Here is a 21,316-nt window from a genome sequence, read left to right on the forward strand (position 1 = left end):
GTTTAAACCCAGCTTTAGACCCTGCAGAACTGCTTAAACCCAGCTTTAGACCCTGCAGAACTGTTTAAACCCAGCTTTAGACCCTGCAGAACTGCTTAAACCCAGCTTTAGACCCTGCAGAACTGTTTAAACCCAGCTTTAGATCCTGCAGAACTGTTTAAACCCAGCTTTAGACCCTGCAGAACTGTTTAAACCCAGCTTTAGATCCTGCAGAACTGTTTAAACCTAGCTTTAGATCCTGCAGAACTGTTTAAACCCAGCTTTAGACCCTGCAGAACTGTTTAAACAGCAGGAACTGTTTAGATCCTGCAGAACTGTTTAAACCCAGCTTTAGATCCTGCAGAACTGTTTAAACCCAGCTTTAGACCCTGCAGAACTGTTTAAACCTAGCTTTAGACCCTGCAGAACTGTTTAAACCCAGCTTTAGACCCTGCAGAACTGTTTAAACCCAGCTTTAGACCCTGCAGAACTGTTTAAACCCAGCTTTAGACCCTGCAGAACTGTTTAAATCCAGCTTTAGATCCTGCAGAACTGTTTAAACCCAGCTTTAGACCCTGCAGAACTGTTTAAACCCAGCTTTAGACCATGCAGAACTGTTTAAACCCAGCTTTAGACCCTGCAGAACTGCTTGAACCCAGCTTTAGACCCTTCAGAACTGTTTAAACCCAGCTTTAGATCCTGCAGAACTGTTTAAACCCAGCTTTAGATCCTGCAGAACTGTTTAAACCCAGCTTTAGACCCTGCAGAACTGTTTAAACCTAGCTTTAGACCCTGCAGAACTGTTTAAACCCAGCTTTAGACCCTGCAGAACTGTTTAAACCCAGCTTTAGATCCTGCAGAACTGTTTGAACCCAGCTTTAGACCCTGCAGAACTGTTTAAACCCAGCTTTAGACCATGCAGAACTGTTTAAACCCAGCTTTAGACCCTGCAGAATTGCTTGAACCCAGCTTTAGACCCTTCAGAACTGTTTAAACCCAGCTTTAGACCCTGCAGAACTGTTTAAACCCAGCTTTAGACCCTGCAGAACTGCTTAAACCCAGCTTTAGACCCTGCAGAACTGCTTAAACCCAGCTTTAGACCCTGCAGAACTGTTTAAACCCAGCTTTAGACCCTGCAGAACTGTTTAAACCCAGCTTTAGATCCTGCAGAACTGTTTAAACCCAGCTTTAGATCCTGCAGAACTGCTTAAACCCAGCTTTAGATCCTGCAGAACTGTTTAAACCCAGCTTTAGATCCTGCAGAACTGTTTAAACCCAGCTTTAGATCCTGCAGAACTGTTTAAACCAAGCTTTAGATCCTGCAGAACTGTTTAAACCCAGCTTTAGATCCTGCAGAACTGTTTAAACCCAGCTTTAGACCCTGCAGAGCTGTTTAAACCCAGCTTTAGACCCTGCAGAACTGTTTAAACCCAGCTTTAGATCCTGCAGAACTGTTTAAACCCAGCTTTAGATCCTGCAGAACTGTTTAAACCCAGCTTTAGACCCTGCAGAACTGTTTAAACCCAGCTTTAGACCCTGCAGAACTGTTTAAACCCAGCTTTAGACCCTGCAGAACGGTTTCATTTTCCAGCAGGACTTGGCAAATGCCCACACTGCCAAAAGTACCAAAATTAGGTTTTATATAAAATTCTAATTTTCTGAGACACTGATTTTTGGGTTCCCACTCAGTTCAGCTTTGGAAAATAATTAAAGACCACATTTAAAAATGATGACTTTCTTTGATTTTACCAAATTAAAAACCTCTGGATTATAATCAAGAGGAAGATGGATGATCACAAACCATCAAACCACCAAACTGAACTGCTTGAATTTCTGCACCAGGAGTAAAGCAGCATAAAGTTATCCAAAAGCAGTGTGTAAGACTGGTGGAGGAGGAAAACATGAGGTCAAGATGCACGAATTAAAAACTGTGATTAAAAACAACCAGGGTTATTGCACCAAATATATTTTTAAACTCTTAAAACTTTATGAATATAAGCTTGTTTTTTTCTTTGCATTATTTGAGGTCTAAAAGCTCTGCATCTTTTTTGTTATTTCAGCCATTTCTCATTATTTTGCAAATAAATGCTCTAAATGAGAATGTTTTTATATAGAATTTGGGAGAAATGTTGTCTGTTCATTTTACTCAAACATAAACCTATAAATAGCAAAATCAGACAAACTGATTCAGAAACTGAAGTGCTCTCTTCATTTTCCACATTGCCTAGAGGTTGCCAAGTAGAGTAATATCCCTCACCATCTTTTTTTCTTCCTCTCCTGTGTTTTTATTCGTCAGCTCTGTTAAAGAGGCTGATGGAGAGATCACAGGCTGGATGGTGAAGCTCAGCGAGCCTCAACTTCCTGTCCGGGTTCTGCGGAAGAGAGCGAGGATTGAGTTCAGGGATTTGAACAGCTGCTGTTTCTCACACAAAGACACTTGTGTGCATCGTATGAGGTCAGAAACGCTCGGCCGTATGACGGGCAGCTGGACCGCCGGTCCCTCACAAAGGAATTCCAGCTTCAAATGTCACGAGCCGCCCGCGCCACTGACCTTCTGCAGCGAGGAAGATCCTACACTCAGCATTTAACAACACATCAGAGAGGAAGCTCAGACAATCAGCTCTCCATTACACCCCTCCCCTAAACCCATACATCACCCAGGGTTTTGGGATAGGTTTAATGTTTAGGTTAAGGTTTGGGTTAGGTGTAGATAGATAGATAGATAGATAGATAGATAGATAGATAGATAGATAGATAGATAGATAGATAGATAGATAGATAGATAGATAGATAGATAGATAGATAGATAGATAGATAGATAGATAGATAGATAGATAGATGGATGGGTGAATGGATGGATGGATTTTTAGACCTCAAAAAATGCAAAAAAAAAAAAACAAGTTCATATTCATAAAGTTTTAAGAGTTCAGAAATCAATATTTGGTGGAATAATCCTGGTTGGTTTTTAATCACAGTTTTAATTCATGCATCTTGGCATCATGTTCTCCTCCTCCACCAGTCTTACACACTGCTTTTGGATAACTTTATGCTGCTTTACTCCTGGTACAAAAATTCAAGCAGTTCAGTTTGGTGGTTTGATGGCTTGTGATCTTGATCCATCTTCCTCTTGATTATATTCCAGAGGTTTTTAATTTGGTAAAATCAAAGAAAATCATAATGTTTAAGTGGTTTCTTAGCTTTTCCAGAGCTGTGTATGTAAACATATATAAATTTGTACCCCCTCTATCCCTCAATGATTAGCGATTAGCGAGCTAATGCACATCAGACTCCAGACCCAACTATATAATCCTGATTCATCCTCTGGCTGATGGGCCTGACCACTTTCAGCCCACTGAACCTTTCCTTCACAAGAACCAACAGAGCAGCAGAAATCAATAGTGAGGCTCCAGAGCGTTCAGCAAGACTCTGAGCGGTGAACGTTCACGATAAAATGCTCAGGGCCAGTATCACAATCAAAGCAAGATCAGACACAGCAATGGTGAACGTAGGCCGAGTATCCCAGCAGCCAAGGACACACACTAATAGATATAAAACATTCTGTGATTAATCACAACCACAATTCTCATTCTTTCACCTTTTTTTTTTATTTATTTCTAATTTTTATCCAATTTTCTCCCGAATTTACACGGCCAATTACACAACCCACTCATTTGGACTCCTCCCCCTATCACTAGTGATGCTCAAACTCTTTTTGAACGAGGAGCAGAGTAGCATTTACAGCACGCTATCGCTCGAAGGAAAGCGCAGCGACACGGTTCTAATACAACAGCTCACAGATGCAGCCATGTGCTGATCCACATCACCCTTTTGGAGTGATGAGGGGAAAGAGAATGAGCGCCATCTACTGTACTGTATCCACCCAGAGAGAGAGCAAGACAAATTTTGCTCTCTCAGGGCTCTGGCAGCTGATGGCAAGCTGCATAAACAGGATTCGAACCAAATAATAATAAACACACCGTTACACAGGCCAATATACGAGCTGGGATGCAGTGGGAGGTAAAAATGATCTTTATTGTTATTAAATTGTGTCACATCAGTAAACGGCTCTATTGTAATTCTAATTCTAATATGTGGGTCCTTCATAAAAGCACTATTATTCACCAGAACTTCCCATAAATTGCCAGCTCACAAATCCCCCCTGAAACTATACAATCCAGGCTGTGACACATTTCATTCCAGTCCGCTGCCCTTTCAAACTGTACGAGGGAGTTTCTAACAATAAGCCCAAACACCACTAATTACCATCCAGCCCCGGCATTCTTCTCACTGTGTTTTTATATAAAAGATCTTTTTTCCAGTTAATCAGAGCTGTGGGCTGTAATTATATGTTAAAATCTGCAGCACGCTTTAAACGCTTTTTATCTTTACAGCTGACTTTAATAAGTAAAACCATTTAAAAAGTTATTAAAGAGAACTTAAAGTGTCTCAACAATGAAATTCGGTATAATTAAATAAACATAAGGAGTGTTTAAGCTACACACAGCTCTGGAAAAAAATAAGAGAGCACTTAAAAATGATGAGTTTCTTTGATTTTACCAAATTGAAAACCTCTGGAATATAATCAAGATGATCACAAGGAGTAAAGCAGCATAAAGTTGTCCAAAAGCAGTGTGTAAGACTGGACCAAGATGCATGAAAAAAACTGTGATTAAAAACCATCAGGGTTATTCCACCAAATATTGGTGCTCCTGCTTTGCTCCACCTGCTCTGCAAACCTGCTCCACTGCTTTTAACCCAGCTGTTCAAACATAATGCACCAGCCTTCCTCTGAGACCATGCAGAAAACCATCACATCCCTTTATACCAGTGCTGTTCTGTTTGCTCTACATTTGCTTAGTAATTAGATACGCATTAGCCTGACTGCCAATGGCCACATGAAACTCTCTGACCAACTTCTGGAGGATCATTCAGTATTCGTTCGGTTGGTTGCCATGCCTTGCGAGGGATGCACTGAATATTATACAACATAAAATATTAGGCAACCGGAAATATTCGACTAAAAATTGGAAAAATATGAAAAAAGTAATTTTACAATGTTTCTTTTAGGTTTTAATATGACTCGTCTATCTCCTCCCCTGGCCAATGACAGTGCTGCATGTTCGAGTGCTGCTGTGTACACTTCGGCAGGGAGTGTGGGGGAGAGCCGACTGCAAAAACTGACATATTCACATTTATTACTCTGTAGGTAGAAGTATAGATACTAAAGTTTAATAAACTCAAGCTTTTAACGTTTTAAGTAAAAGTGTTTCAAAAAGTACTGCTTTCAAAACTACTTTAAGCATAAAAGTAAAAGTAATGTAAGGAAAAAAATAAATAAATAAAACAATAAGAGAGCACTTAAAAATGATGAGTTTCTTCGATTTTACCAAATTGAAAACCTCTGGAATATAATCAAGAGGAAGATGAATGATCACAAACCATCAAACCACCAAACTGAACTGCTTAAATTTTTGCACCAGGAGTAAAGCAGCATAAAGTTATCCAAAAGCAGTGTGTAAGACTGGTGGAGGAGAACATGATGCCAAGATGCATTAAAACATAAACTGTGATTAAAAAACAACCAGGGTTATTCCACCAAATATTGATTATTTCTGAACTCTTAAAACTTTATGAATATGAACTCTGCATCTTTTGTTTGTTATTTCAGACATTTCTCATTTTCTGTAAATAAATGCTCTAAATGAGAATATTTTTATCAGGAATTTGGGAGGAATGTTGTCTGTAGTTTTTAGTAGTTCTTTTTTGGTCAAGAGCTAAACTGAACAACCAACCTCAAGTTTGGGAGTTTTATCCCTTTAATACAGCAAAGATTATACATTTATTTTACATAAGAACATCTGGTAACATGTCCTATGAATGTCATCTCTATAAGACTCTGCATAAGACTGCATAACCCATTATAGCCATGCTTATTATGCATTATGACTTGCTAAGCTGTGCTTATTATATATATGTTTAAATAGTATAAATATCGGTCATTAATAATCTAGTCCAACAATGAATGTCTGTCACTTTAGTTGGAGCACACAAAGACCTGTTATAATACATTATAAGTGACTATAACTAATATTATATTCAAGACAAGAATAATTCATGAGCTGTTAAAAAAAAAAAAAAAGAGCTGTTTCTTGGTTTTTACGTTTTTACGTTTAACAATGTTATAAACACAGCTATTAATGCATTATGAATCACAATTTATAACGCATAATAAACATGGCTATGATGGGTTATATATTTTTATAAATGTATAAATGTTTAATCATGTTAATAATGCCTTATGCATTCATTATAATCTGTTATGGGTATGATTATTGAGTCTTATAGAGATGACAATTTTTTATTGCTTTATAAAGACTTCCATTATTTAGCGTTATATATTTGAGGACGTTCTTGCTGCTAGAGGTGGGCGATACCGGGAATTTTGGTATCGATCCGATACCAAGTAAACGCAGGGCCAGTATTGCCGATATCGATACTGATACCGATACTTTTTAATATTTAAGCTTTATAGATCCAAATGATCCAAAAACCTAGGATATAATTTCACCAAACATTGATAACAAAATACTTTAGTATCACAATCAACATTTTTTTGTTTAGAAACAATGGAACAGTAACAAAACAAAGTTTAAATATAAAATAAAAAAATATAAAAAAAATAAAATAAAAATTCTCCCCTCACTAGACATCTTTTCTAGTTCGTTGTTTCTTTGTTTCTTTTTTTTAATAGAATTGTCATTTGGAAAAACAATAAAAAATAAGGAATTGTCTTCCTTTCAGTGCAATTCAAATGCAAGTTTTTCTTAAATAAACAGAGTGTAAAAAAATATCACTCAACACTAATCTCCTGAGGTAGAGGCGTGTCGACTCGAGGAGAGCGCTGAGTGGGCGGGGCCAGGCTGAGCCTACCTGCGTGGCGGTTTGGCTGGCTTTGCTGAGCCATGTGACGCATGTGCAACAACAAGAGACCAGAGAGTAGACTGTGGTGAATCTCGTGCGCAGCAGTCAGTGCGTGCGGCAGAGAAAAAAGCTTGAATATCGATATTTTTACACGAGTATTGCTCAATACCAATACCAGCGTTGGTATCGATATTATCGATATTTGGATCGATCCGCCCACCTCTACTTGCTGCTGGTGCACTCGCTGGTGCTCATTAGGAGATACACCCACAGAGATCTCCTCTACACTCTATATAAGAAGACCGAATTTATGTAGGGAAATCCATTATTGCATAAGAAGAGCCCACTAGTTCTTCACACTGAGGAGCAGCTGGCACTTCCTGCCTTGATCAACCCAAAGGGAATTAAAGCCCCACCATATGAGCAGAGCTGAGGAACCATAAGGAGCAGCAGGGAGGAAATAAGCGATGTATGCAGTAATATTAAATTAAAGAAGATTACGCTGGTCTCGATATGTCATCGGGATTACGTTCGTGTCTTACATTGTCAAGATGAAGCCATGCCGTGTCTGGACACATAATCCCCTGCAGAGATTCAGCAAAGTTAAGCGCTTTCAGCATCTCGTCATTACTGCATATTTATGGCCTGAGCAGATCCACATCAAACACACAAAACTATATCTATAAAGTGTTCCCAATAAACGTTTAATCATTTAAATTTACTATTTTAATAGCCAATTAAAACCCCAAAACTCAGTGTCTCAGAAAATTAAAATGTGATATAAGACCTCTTTTTGGGACTTTTGGCAGTGTGGGCAGTGTGCCAAGTCCTGCTGGAAAATGAAATCCACATCATCATTAAATCTAATATCTTGATAATAAAACACAGTGGATCAACACCAGCAGATGACAGGCGTGTCTCATTTCCAAACCATCACTGATTGGTGGAAACTTCACACTAGACCTCGGGCAGTTTGGACTGTGTGTCTCTCCACTCTTCCTCCAGACTCTGCTCCCTAATTTACTTTAAATAAAATGTAAAATTTACTGATGATCAGTGATGGTTTGGAGAGACATGTTATCTGCATCAAACCCTAGCTATTAATTCAGGAAACGAGTTATAGTCCACCATTCTGGGCTTCATTATAAAAGTCCCCATGCCAGCTTGTATTAATAAAAAAAAGAGATGGACAGATATGATGGATATTTTTGATTTGGACTATACCAAACTGATGTAATATCTAAATTCTGTTGACATATGTATATTACAGACCCTTTTAAAGAAGTGGAAATTTCTTACAAAACTTACAAAACTGTCTGTCGATTTAAATAAAGTATCTGACCTTATTTGCAGAATATAGGAGTGCTTTAGGATTAGTGCGTTAGATAAAACTAGATACTATATTTGCCATTTAAATGCTTTAATTGACTGTTTTATGTTATACAGCTAAAAAACCTCTGAAATAATCAAGAGGAAGACGGATGATCACAAACCATCAAACCACCAAACTGAACTGCTTGAATGAATTTTTGCACCAGGAGTAAAGCAGCATAAAGTTATCCAAAAGCAGTGTGTAAGACTGGTGGAGGAGAACATGATGCCAAGATGCATGAAAACATAAACTGTGATTAAAAAACATCAGGGTTATTCCACCAAATATTGATTATTTCTGAACTCTTAAAACTTTAAGAATATGAACTTGTTTTCTTTACATTATTTGAGGTCTGAAAGCTCTGCATCTTTTTTTTTTGTTGTTTCAGCCATTTCTCTCATTTCTCATTTTCTGTAAATAAATGCTCTAAATGACAAAAAAAATATGTGGAATTTGGGAGAAATGTTGTCTGTAGTTTATAGAATAAAACAACAATGTTCATTTTACTCAAACATAAACCTATAAATAGCAAAATCAGAGAAACTGATTCAGAAACTGAAGTGATCTCTTTTTTTTCAGAGATGTATATAACTGGTTCTGACACCATTTATCAAACAAAATCTTAAAATACAAGCTACAAAATTGTCATTTATGTTAAATCAGGATTTACAGAAACCTTCTGTGCCCACAATAAGAAATTATTCAGAAAAGTTAAGCTCTTTCAGCATCTCATCATTACTGCATACAGTATGTCTGGCCTGTGCTGATCCCCATCAAACAGACAAAACACTAAAGTTTTTTTTCCCACAGAGCGTTTAGTCTACTCGCTGATAAAGGAAATAAAAGCTGTGTTTTGTTTTCTGCTCGTGTTCTGTGCCGAGCAGACTCTGCTCCAGTGTTCACTCCGGTTCACAGAGTCCTCTCTCACAGGAGAACTAAATGCCAACACATCTCCAGCCTTCGCACCGCGAAAAAAACACATTTCATTAAATATTCATTCAACCAAAACATTTTTTCTGCGCTGGTGTCGAAGCGCAGGCGGCCTCGTGCACCTCTCGTGAAGCATGCAGATGAAAAGCCCAGCCAGTCGTGCGTCTCTCAGCCTGCGTTTGATTTCCACGGCTGTTACGAGCTTTTCACCGTCGCACTTCACATCAGTGAACACCTGAGCCATTAGAGACGAACACCTCAGCAACCAGGAGAAGCCTGGAGCTTCCACTGCACGTGCAAATCACAGTGATGCTACTTTAACACCACCTGATAACACTGTGATCAGTCTGTGATCAATCTGTAAAAGACAAGAGGTTGTTTCAGCTTTATAGATAAATAAATCTGTATAAGGTATTGAAACGCATGCTTATTCACTATTTCTTCTGAAATCATTCACTATAAACTCACTATTTGTCTAATCTCAAATAAATTAAGCCTGTTTTATGAAAAATATATATATTTGGAGAGAGGAATTCATTTATTTCTCATTTTTCCCCATTTTTCTCTCAATTTATCTGACCAATTGTCATGTTTTATGGGTTTACGTACTTCATAAACCTTAAAACAGAACCCTATGTGAATATATAACATGCATTGAACAAATACCTAATAAGTAATAATAGTTTTTTTTGCATTAGGATTAAGAATGAAGAGGATTTAAATTATAATTATAATGTAATAACCCATGTTTTTGTTGTTAAATTCGTATTTTCTTTTTCATTCCAAGGAATAATAAGGACTAAATAATAACTGTTGAATTATTTTTCAGGCAATATTTTCTACAATTATTCTACATAGACTTGCTTTGTAGAATAACTATGCTTTAAATTTTACAAAAATCATCTTTACTTAAGCAAAATACAGATTGAAAATCTAGATAAAAAAATTTAGATGGAAAAAGAAAAGGCTATAGAGCCAATACAGAGTCAGCAGCTCCAAGAAAGGCGCTTGCTCTTATAGCCTATAACATAAAGAAAAAACTGCCGTTCATTCAGTATATGAATCAAAAGTTCATCCCAGGTAACAGACACTGATCGTGGGTGTTTTAAAAAAAGGTTTTAAGAGTTTAGAAATCAATATTTGGTGGAATAAATAACCCTGGTTTGTTTTTAATCACAGTTTTTTTTCTTTTTTTTCTAGGCATCATGTTTTTCTCCTCCACCAGTCTTACACACTGCTTTTGGATAACTTTATGCTGCTTTACTCCTGGTGCAGAAATTCAAGAAGTTCAGTTTGGTGGTTTGATGGTTTGTGATCATCCATCTTCCTCTTGATTATATTTTAGAGGTTTTCAATTTGGTAAAATCACTGAGATATTATGATTTTGTGTGGCTTCTTTCATCAGAAGATATTAATGGATAGAGCATCGTTTCCTTGTAGCTGATGTAACTCTCTCCTTTCATCCGGTCAGAAAGCATCAGTCGTTTTCTTATAAGACAGAATGAATCATGTTGTCCTGTTGTATCACAGAGTGACGCATGCAGGGTAGAGCTGGTGCTCCGGTCATGAGGACAGAGTGACCAAGACAGACAGAGCCCACGGCTCCTCATTCTAAACCCAGGAAACACTTCTAAAGATCTCTAGCAGCATCGGTGCACTGGATAAGATGCTCAAAATGTAGCTGATTTACTCAGATATAGGGTCTGGGAAATATAATAATAATATTTAAATGCATATTAATGGATTTCATGCACAAAATCACACTCAAAATGCAGAAGCAGTGACAGATTCCTAAAAAACACTATTTAAAGAGGCACTAAACTCGCTGACTTTAGCTGATTTTATCCTCAGCTTAAATATAAAAAAGACTCAAAAAACGGGAGGGGCATTAGGTGATGTATGGGTTTAGAAGCAGGGCAATAGTTCAAATTGTTCCTTAAAGTTTTGAAACATATCAGTCCTACATACACAGTCAAACATACACAGTTCCACTGTTCCAAAACTCAATACTGGGGGGCTTTATTCCCCCTAGGGGTGTTATGCCCACATGAGCCTAAACTGGATAAGCTGCACTTTCATACAATTCTTTAATTTTCCCCAAAATCGTCAGTGCGCCTTATAATCTGGTGCTCCTTATGTATGAATTCTATCAGTCAGGTATTAAGAAGCAGTAAAGCCACTCCACTATTTCAGTTTAGTTCTCCAGCAGTATTAGCATTAGCCGCTAACCATGCTAACTGCTAGCTCTTTTGCTGTCAGAGGTGAGTATTATCGGCCTGTAGCCTGCTGCTAACCCCGGCTAGCACTGCTGGAGCAGCATTAACATTAGCATTAGCTGCTATACGTGTTAAAACAAGCTAAGTAAGACAAATCTGGTGCATCTTATGTATGGAAACAGACCAAAAAATAGACGTTCATTGAGGTTCATTGCGCTTTATAATCCTGTGCACTGTATAATGCGAAAAATACGGTATTTAAAAAGGTCATATTTTTTTTACAGCTAATCTTTACATGTATGGACTATACATTGGATGTTTATAACTTGTGTTATAAACCATGTGCATGAATACATCAGATTACAGTATACTGTTCAAAATAGGGGTGGGACAAAATTTATAATCGCCAATAAATATGAATATATTGCATTTTATTGAACCATAAGCACTCTACTCTAAATTCAATAAGACTCTCCCTTCGATAACACTTATTTAAGTTAAAGCTTCATTACTTCTAGCACTAATTCAATGAAAAGGTAAAGAATTATGGTTGTAAATTCTGTGAAATTGAAACTATAAACAACAATAAATTAATTATTTAATTCAATTCCCTGGATTTGCTTATTTAAGAGTATTTTATCCTCTTCAGCAACACAGAAGCTGTGAAGTATTGTAGAAAATGGTCTTATGATATATATCGAGTATCGCAAGATCACAGTATCATGATATAATTGCTGATTAATCGATGATTAGTATCGATGCACCTCTAGTTTAAAAGTAAAACAGTGTGTTAACACGTGATACAGGCTCTTTAATCCCTTTAATCACACAGTGGCGAGCAGTGAACTTGAGAAAGTGGAGGAAAAGTTGTGAGGACACCCAGAACAGCATCCATCTGCTCTGGCGTGAGGAGAATCAGGCCAGCAGCTCCTCCTGAGACACGAGAAGATCATCTGAGAAGATTCAGGATGCGGTGCATGCAGTAGTGCATGCAGGGAACGACAAGAACATGGGAGAGTTCTGGCTGTATTTTTTACACTGTTTTCCACTCTTTGCTTCATATTTCCTCATGTTCCTGGCGTTCCTCGTTTTCTGAACACTCCTGACAGACGGCGTTTTGAGCGAAGTTAAAGGAAACACGGTTCAGAGCGTAATTACAAACGTTCCACACGGATAAAAACGTTGTTGTTGCTGTTTTGGGCTTTTTTCCCCCCCAAAAAACAAAAAGAGAATCCAGCAGAGCTGAACTGAGCTCTACGCTCATAAAAAGAGAAACAGTCTAAACCTCACCGAGCAGCACTGATCTCTTTAACAGACCTGATGGCTCACACACACACATATATATACACACACACATATACACATATATATATACACATATATACATATACACACACACTCTCCAGCACACACTACTCCATATCCAATACTCTCTACACACTCTATACATGTTCTGCTGACTAGTTTAGAAAAAACTCTTCTTTAAAACCAAACTGAGATGAGTTATGAGTGATGAGTGTGTGTTCATGTGTTGGAGTATCTGTGTGTGTGTGCGGAGTGTGTGTCAGAGTGTGTGTGTGTGTGTATCGGAGTGTGTGTAAGCTGTGATAGAACTGATTAAAGAAGCTCTCCCTCACCATGGTGCCGGTCCAGCCTGGCTGCGTCCTCCAGCTCCATAACTTCAGAGTGTGTGGAGTGTGTGGGTCATGCTGTGTGTGTGTGTGTGGAGTGTGTGGAGTATGTGTGTGTGTGTGTGTCGGCGTGGCAGCGATGGCGAGGGACTGTAGGGTGGATGAGCTCCAGAGCAGGGAGTCGCTCTGTTTCTGAGTGTGTGTCGGAGAGTGTGTGTGTGTGTGTGTGTGTGTGTGTGTCGGAGAGTGTGTGTGTGTGTGTGTGTGTCCGTACTGAGCTGAGTGTAGTGGAGTGGCGCTTCTGAGTGTGTGTGTGAGAGAGAGAGAGTGGGTGTGTGTGTGTGTGAGTGAGAGAGTGGTGTGGGACGGAGGCTGAACTGCTGTTCAGGGCCTCCCTCTCTCGTTCTCTCTCTCTCTCTCTCTCTCTCCCTCTCTCGTTCTCTCTCTCTCTCTCTCTCTCTCCCTCTCTCGTTCTCTCTCTCTCTCTCTCTCTCTCCCTCTCTCGTTCTCTCTCTCTCCCTCTCTCGTTCTCTCTCTCTCTCTCTCTCCCTCTCTCTCTCTCTCTCCCTCTCTCTCTCTCTCTCTCTCTCTCCCTCTCTCGTTCTCTCTCTCTCTCTCTCTCTCCCTCTCTCGTTCTCTCCCTCTCTCGTTCTCTCTCTCTCTCTCTCTCTCCCTCTCTCGTTCTCTCTCTCTCTCTCTCTCTCCCTCTCTCGCTCTCTCTCTCTCTCTCTCTCTCTCTCTGTCTCTCTCTCTCTCTCTCTCTCTCTTTCACACACACTCACTACACTCCCACACTCTTAAAGGCACAGCACAGCATTTTTTTTCTCTCTCTCTTTCTCTCCCTCCCTAACTTGTTCACTCACTCTTACTGTCAGTCTCTTTCTCCTTTAACTCCCTCTCTTTTTTCATTCATGTCTTTTTTCATGATTTCTTCTCCTCCTTCTCTGCTTCTGTCACTCTTTCTCGCTTTTCCTCACCCTCACTATCAGCCTCACTAACCTTACCATCCTAAAGCTGTTTATCTCTCTCTTTCTTTCTTTCTTTCTTTCTTTCTTTCTTTCTCTGTTATCGTTTTCTATTTGTCTTTCTGTCTCTCTCTTTATTAATTATTTTAAAGCTCTCTATCTCTCCCTCCTTCTCTCTTTTTCCCTCTTACTCTCTCTCTCTCTCTCTCTCCCTCTTAGTTCTCCTCGCCCTATCCCTTTCTTAATCACTTACTTTAACACTCTCTCTTTTCCTCTTTCACGCATTCTCTCCTTCTCACTTACTATGAAGAACTCTCTCTCTCTCTCTCTCTCTTTATCTCAGTTTCTCCTTCTCTGTCTTGACCTCTCTCTTTTTTATTACTTATTTTAAAGCTCTCTCTCTCACTCTGTTCTTCTAGCTTGAACGCTCTCAATCTCTCTCTTTATCTGTCTTTGTCTCACTTATTCTCTCCCTCTTAGTTCTCCTTGTTTTCTAACTTTTCTTTATCACTGACTTTAACACTCTCTCTCTTCTTCTTTCACACATTCTCTCTTTCTCACTTACTATGAAGAACTCTCTCTCTCCCTCTTTCTCTTTCTCCCTCTATCGTTCTATCGTTCACACTTGCTTAGTTTGCTACTTTCCTCAAAGCTTTCTCTCTCAATCAAACTCTCTTTTTTTCCCACTGTAACTAACGGCTGTATTTTATATAAATGTTTACTGATGTTCTGTTGTAAAAATGTAGAACGCAATGCATCTTGGGATGCTCTATGTCTGCCACCTGGGTATTTAAATGTAAATGTTAAATTGTAAATGTCAAGGAAAGGACAGGGGTCTATATTGGAGAAGTTTTCTAAGACTTTTTCTGTGTAATGGGAAAATGGTCTGGCCAGTTCAACCTCTATTATGAAGCAAAAATACAAGATAATCATGACTAAATATGCAACAGTTAGTTATATTGATAGTGGCTAACAATAATAATAATAATAATAATAATAATAATAATAAGAAGAAGAAGAAGAACTGCATACACGTCTGGTACCATCACACTAATTATTACACTGTAATAATACTTATAACATCATCAATAAGGTGCTGTCTACAACGTGTATAAAATACAAATATAACTAAATACACTCCATCCTTTCAGGTTCTTGAGTAAGCATGTGCAGAGGAGCGATATACTAGTGCATCTCAAAAAAAAAGAAAAGTTACTTTATTTCAGTAATTCCGTTAAAAATGTAAAACTCATATATAATATAGATGTATTAAACACAGACTGATCTATTTTAAGCATTTATTTATTTTATTGTTGATGATTATGAAGATTACAGTCAATAAAAACCCCAAAAAATCAGTGTCTCGGAAAATTAGAATATTATATATTAAGACCAATCTGTACTTTTGGCAGTGTGGGCAGTGTGCCAAATCCTGCTGGAAAATGAAATCCGCATCTCAGTACACAGTGCCATCCCAGTATACTATACATGCATAAACACACACACACACACACACACACACATTTCCCACAGGCACTCCCTGACTCAGCAACAGCCTGCTATTTTCTGACCACAGGATTAACCCAACACTGAGCGGCAGGCAGCGTGAATACACACACACACACACACACACACACACACACAGAGAAAAGTTGTTCCATCCACTATAACTGAAACTGAAAGCCTGACATGCTTTTCTTGTATCAGGTTTAAGACCTGAGCAGCTTTATATCGGCTCTCTATTCATCATACAGCGTTTAGATTAGAACAGAAATACTTCCTGCAGTTTTCCGACCCGACCGTCTCGTCCTGAAGCGTTACGGAGCTTCAGCTCCACTGATGCGTCTGACGTCTTCCTGCAGGTTCTTAATCAAAGCGTGAGTCTGTGAGGGGGAATCGCCCACAGTAAATTAATTGAAGTAATCCACTGCAGCCTGCACCATCAATCCTGCTCATTCATAATCTACTGTCAGCATAGTGTAACACACACACACACACACACATGTCTACTGCCACCTGCAGCTTGAATTAGTTGGAGTTTGATTTAAATGCAAGAAGAACATTACCTGCTTGTGTAAATTGTGGTAAATGAAAAAAAAAAAAGTTTGGTAGAGGGGGGATAATGCAACGGTATTGTTTTCAGGCATTGGCCTATAAAACGCTTTTAGTTATAGTGATAGGTACCATATTTTACGCACTATAAGGCGCTCTTAAAATCGTTTAATTTTATGTATGAATTCTACCAGTCAGGTATTAAGGAGCAGTATATAAGGAGAGAGTTATACAGGAGCTTCAGTGAAGTTTCTCCAGCACTAAGGTTGGAGCAGTATTGGTATTAGCAGCTAACCGCACTAAGCACTAGCTATTTTGCCATTCAGAGATGAGTATTATTGGCCTGTAACCTGCTGTTATTCCCAGCTAGCGCTAGCAGTTAGCCGCTAATGCTAATGCTAATGCTAGTGCTGCTGCACCCAGCCTTAGTGGAAATGTGGAAATCTAAGCTTCCACTTGTAAATAAATGGAAGTGATTTATTCACCCAAATAAACAGCTTTCAGGAGGAAAATATGTGTAGATTAACATCCAGCGCTCGTTTAACTTTGAAATATTTTATTTTATTTTTTTTTACTTTGGCGCCCCCAGTGGCAAGACCTGCGCAATAACAAGGGTCCCCTATTTTCAGCCCCTAATTTCTTACATTCCGCTTTAAATACCCCACGTTAACTGGAAAATATATATATCTAAGCTTTTATTTTAATATAACAACTCTTAACCTGATATTGATGGCTGATAATGTGTGTAATAATGCATATTTTCGTATTATTATTATTTATTTGTGGACCATGTCTTTGGTCAGAGACATGTCTTAGCGTTTCTGCACTGTGTATCTATGGGATCCAGTGGCTCCCAGTGGTGTAAAATGACATCTTATTTGTGCTGTGTGGGCATCCATACTCTCATTATGTCTAGAAAACATAATGGCGACACCCTTGTTCACTTAGAATTAGGCTCCCTAAGTAGTGTATAGCATAAAAAAATAGAGAAAAAATAAATAAAATACGCAACATTGTTAGCGATGCTAAAATAAGAATAAAGTTTATTAGGTGTTCGTTTAAGGCGTAAAGTAACAGGTTTTAAATGTCTTTAATGCGATTGGTAGAGAGAGAAAGGAAATAGTTGTGCAGTAGATGGAACTGGTCGAAAATAGGGGACCACGCGATAATAAAGTATTTATACTTCATTACTTTCATTACATCTGGTGGTGACCATAAAGTTTGGTGGAGGGGGGATAATGCTATGGTACACACACTCACACACACACACACACACACACCATTTTCATCTCCATCTTAACCCTCAAGTTGTGCATTGTGCTGGTGGATGATGGAGCTCGTTCAGTATATGAATTCCTCTCAGACTGATCACAAAGGAGACGTTTCAGGATGAAGTGTCCTGTCCAGCAGCACTGTAGGCAGAGGCTTCATTAGCCAATCCCGAACAAAAGGAGTCCTGTAACAGCAGTGTAATTATGCCACCCACTGCAGATTACTGCTCAGTGGCTGCCCGGGGCAGATCTGGACGGAGAGAAAGCACCAGTGAAGCCCAGCTGACTCGGTCTGGAGCCTCCAAATCTTGTAGTACAGCATGTACCAGACTATTAATGCACCCGACTCTCACATTCTCTCCGACATTTTTTCCCACTCATAACATTTATGTGGTTTTATGAACCAAAACAGCCATAGTTCATTTCCAATAGAGCGTTTTCCATCACTCCCCTGTGGTCACAGCAATACACAGCGATACACTGCACACGTGTTCAACACAGAACAGTATTTCAGGCATAGTATAGCCCATAATATATAGATAAAATAATAAAGAGGTATTTTAGAAATAGAATGAAAGTTGGCCCGCTGTTAAGCAGGTTTTTATAATGTGAGATTCAAAGTTTGAACGCTAGGTGTCAGAAACGGGCCAAAGAGTCTAAAAACAGAGAGGGTGCGCATTTCTAGCGCAGAAAACGGGGCAAAGAGTCTAAAAGTGGAGAGAGTGCGCATTTCTAGCGCAGAAAAACGGGGGCAAAGAGTCTAAAAGTGGAGAGAGTGCGCATTTCTAGCGCAGAAAATGGGGCCAAAGAGTCTAAAAGTGGAGAGAGTGCGCAGTTCTAGCGCAGAAAACGGGGCAAAGAGTCTAAAAGTGGAGAGAGTGCGCATTTCTAGCGCAGAAAATGGGGCCAAAGAGTCTAAAAGCGGAGAGAGTGCGCATTTCTAGCGCAGAAAATGGGGCCAAAGAGTCTAAAAGCGGAGAGAGTGCGCATTTCTAGCGCAGAAAACGGGCCAAAGAGTCTAAAAGCGGAGAGGGTGCGCATTTCTATCGCAGAAAAACGGGCCAAAGAGTCTAAAAGTTGGCGTAATTAAGGAGTTTAATATTAAGAGACATCATGAAATGAAACATCAATTTGAAAAATCTTAGTTTACACAACACTGTCAAAGATAAAGACAGTAAATCAAGTAAAATGGTGTGTAAATGAAATAATCAGGAAAATGTATTATTTAAAGTGGTATATTTCATTATTTGTTTTATTACAGAGTCTGTGTCCCGTGACTTCAAATATATTTCTCCTTCTGGCCCCAACAAAAAAAGTTTGGACACCCCTGAAATAGAGACATAGACTCCAATATAAGATACAGAATCACTTTTTACATGTAGAGAAGCGTGAAAAAGTATTTGCCCCCCTACAGATATATTTTGCCTTTGATTTTTTGTCCTACTGATATTTTACAGATTTAATAAATTCTCCTCTGATACATAACTTTAAGTCTAAAACAGAATAATGACTAAAAAAAGCAGAAAAGTGCATTTCCTGAAACAAACACAGAGTAGCTGCACAATCGCTAAGCTGCCACTGTATTTCAAGCTGTTATTATTATTATTATTATTATTATTAGATCATTTTTTTCATACAGATTAATGCTTTTACCATATTTGATCCAAACATCTTCAAATAACAGCTCACTCTTTCTACAGAGCCTGGTGATGTATATTTTTTATGATGTTAACATGGCATCCCTACTGAGCTCAGAATGCAGACTACTTATAGACTAGTTATTTTGAAATATGGATTAGATTTTGTGATTAAATTGATATAAATAGAGTTTTTTATGGTTCTGGCAATATGTGTCTTCACAATAAACACATCAAAAAGGGCGGTAACACCACTGTAAATAGAAGCAAAGAAGAGAGGCCGAAATTAAAATATATTTCGCCTCTTTTTCTGCTTTTTCCACCTTTTTTTTTTTAGAAAGGTTCAGAGGGAAACTCACGGCTGGGGGTGGTCTGGTTGCTCTGGTTGCTCTGGGGGGTCTGGGTGCTCTGGTCCTTGTGGAGCTGCTGTCTCCGGGGCAGGCTGCTGCTGTCCCTCAGGAGCCACACGGTGCAGGACTCGGCCCTCCTCTCCCGCAGCAGCAGAGGACTGATCTGTGAACAGTTCAGGAGCAGAGATTAAGGGGGAGGGGGGTTATTATTGGGGTTTATTACATTAACAGGAGACAAGACAGAGGAGCATCTCTCTCTCTCTCTATATATATATATATATATATATATATATATATATATATATATATATATAAATACTGATACTGAAACTAATCTGATCCACGGCTCTGTTTACTGTACAGCTGATAAGGTGTGTGCTGCCCTCTACTGACATATATAAGTAAATATATAGTGTATGTGGGACTGAACCTCAAAACCTACATATATCTGAAAATATCAAATTGAAAACCTCTGGAATATAATCAAGAGGAAGATGGATGATCACAAACCATCAAACCACCAAACTGAACTGCTTGAATTTTTGCACCAGGAGTAAAGCAGCATAAAGTTATCCAAAAGCAGTGTGTAAGACTGGTGGAGGAGAAGAACATGATGCCAAGATGCATGACAAAAAAAAAACTGTGATTAAAAACCAACCAGGGTTATTCCACCAACTATTGATTTCTGAACTCCTAAAACTTTATGAACAATGATAATATTTTTATTAGGAATTTGTGATAAATGTTGTTCGTAGTTCATAGAATAAAACAACCCAACAAATAAATCTGAAACTTTCAATAAGACCCCCGTCAGAAATGAACTCACGTGAGTTTTGTCGAGCAGGACCAGCTCACACTCCGTCAGCAGGCAGAACTTCACCCTCCATCCAATCGGCTCAGTGATCAGCTGACCACAGGACATCCAGTGGATGGACGAGCCTCTCATATCTGTACAATAAAGTTATACGTCTGATTAGATCCAGCCTTTTACAGCTAATGGATCAGATTATGATTATTGATTAAGAGTTAAGCTCCTGCTCTCAGGATCTGCAACATGAGCTTTCCTACAGATCTGAGAGAGAAAATACAGAAACAGCGAGCTACAACATCCGTCAAAGGTTTTAGAACATCCCTGTTGTTTAGTAGTCCAATGGCAGTGCTGCATAATTCAGACAATATGCCTTTTTATGACTGGCAGTCTGACTTCAAAATACTACAGTAATATCACTTAAAACTTATAATATTATATAATATAATTAATACTACAATATTCAGAACACACCTCACACAGACATCACTCCCTCACACAGTCACACGACACTGCACACGACACTACCAGGAAGTAAATCACCAGAATATTGATTTCACCTGCTCACCTCAGTATATATACACAATGTCTGGTTTACCCCCTTGGACTGTATCTGTACTTTGTATGTTTAGCCCATTTTTCTGCTATTTGCCGTTATTGATCTTGCTCATTCTGACCACTCTCAGTATTGCTTTTTTATTTATTAGTCTGTTTATTGCATCTGAGCATGTCTGAGTCCTGTTCGATCACGACAAGAATTTAATGGTGTAATTTGATAGCAGTTTATAGGACTCCAAACTCTCATCTATATGGAACCAAATAGGCATTTTTCCTAGACGGATTGAATACAACCTACACAGACATCAACAATCAGACGTTCATTGCTATCTTGGCAAAGATCACTTGAACCTGCAGGTCAGTTTCCTCTGATGAAAAGCGTTGGACACGATAGGGTAGATGCACTGTTAAAATAGCAATCCGCCAAAGTCAGAGCTCAAATGGTCCTTAATGGGAATGATAAGTGGCACACTGAATGGTTTATTTTATGTTAATATTTCACGTTTAAATAATTAGTACACGCCTTTTGCACGTTTTAAGCAGCACTGGGTATATTTTTAAGGTAAAATTGCAGCTAAAATAATCCAGAAAGGAGTAAAATAATGCTAAAGTTGGACTGTAAACAT

At 38.7% G+C, this 21,316-nt stretch overlaps 1 protein-coding gene across 2 annotated transcripts in view; it reads right to left on the reverse strand.

Annotated features, from left to right (window-relative positions):
* Window positions 1-21,316, reverse strand: part of dab2ipa (DAB2 interacting protein a) — a 142,623-nt gene that overhangs the window by 120,976 nt on the left and 331 nt on the right. Inside the window, exons 2-3 of one of the 2 annotated variants that reach the window (XM_049486212.1) lie at window positions 20,151-20,272; window positions 19,334-19,487 (exon numbers count right to left, since the gene is read on the reverse strand). In XM_049486212.1, the coding sequence (XP_049342169.1) occupies window positions 19,334-19,487; window positions 20,151-20,272 (276 nt within the window). Of the gene's footprint in view, window positions 1-13,055; window positions 13,384-19,333; window positions 19,488-20,150; window positions 20,273-21,316 lie in introns of those variants that run through there. The other variant, XM_049486214.1, reaches the window with a different exon arrangement.

Source organism: Astyanax mexicanus, chromosome 12, assembly GCF_023375975.1.
Source record: "Astyanax mexicanus isolate ESR-SI-001 chromosome 12, AstMex3_surface, whole genome shotgun sequence".
Taxonomy (NCBI): domain Eukaryota; kingdom Metazoa; phylum Chordata; class Actinopteri; order Characiformes; family Acestrorhamphidae; genus Astyanax; species Astyanax mexicanus.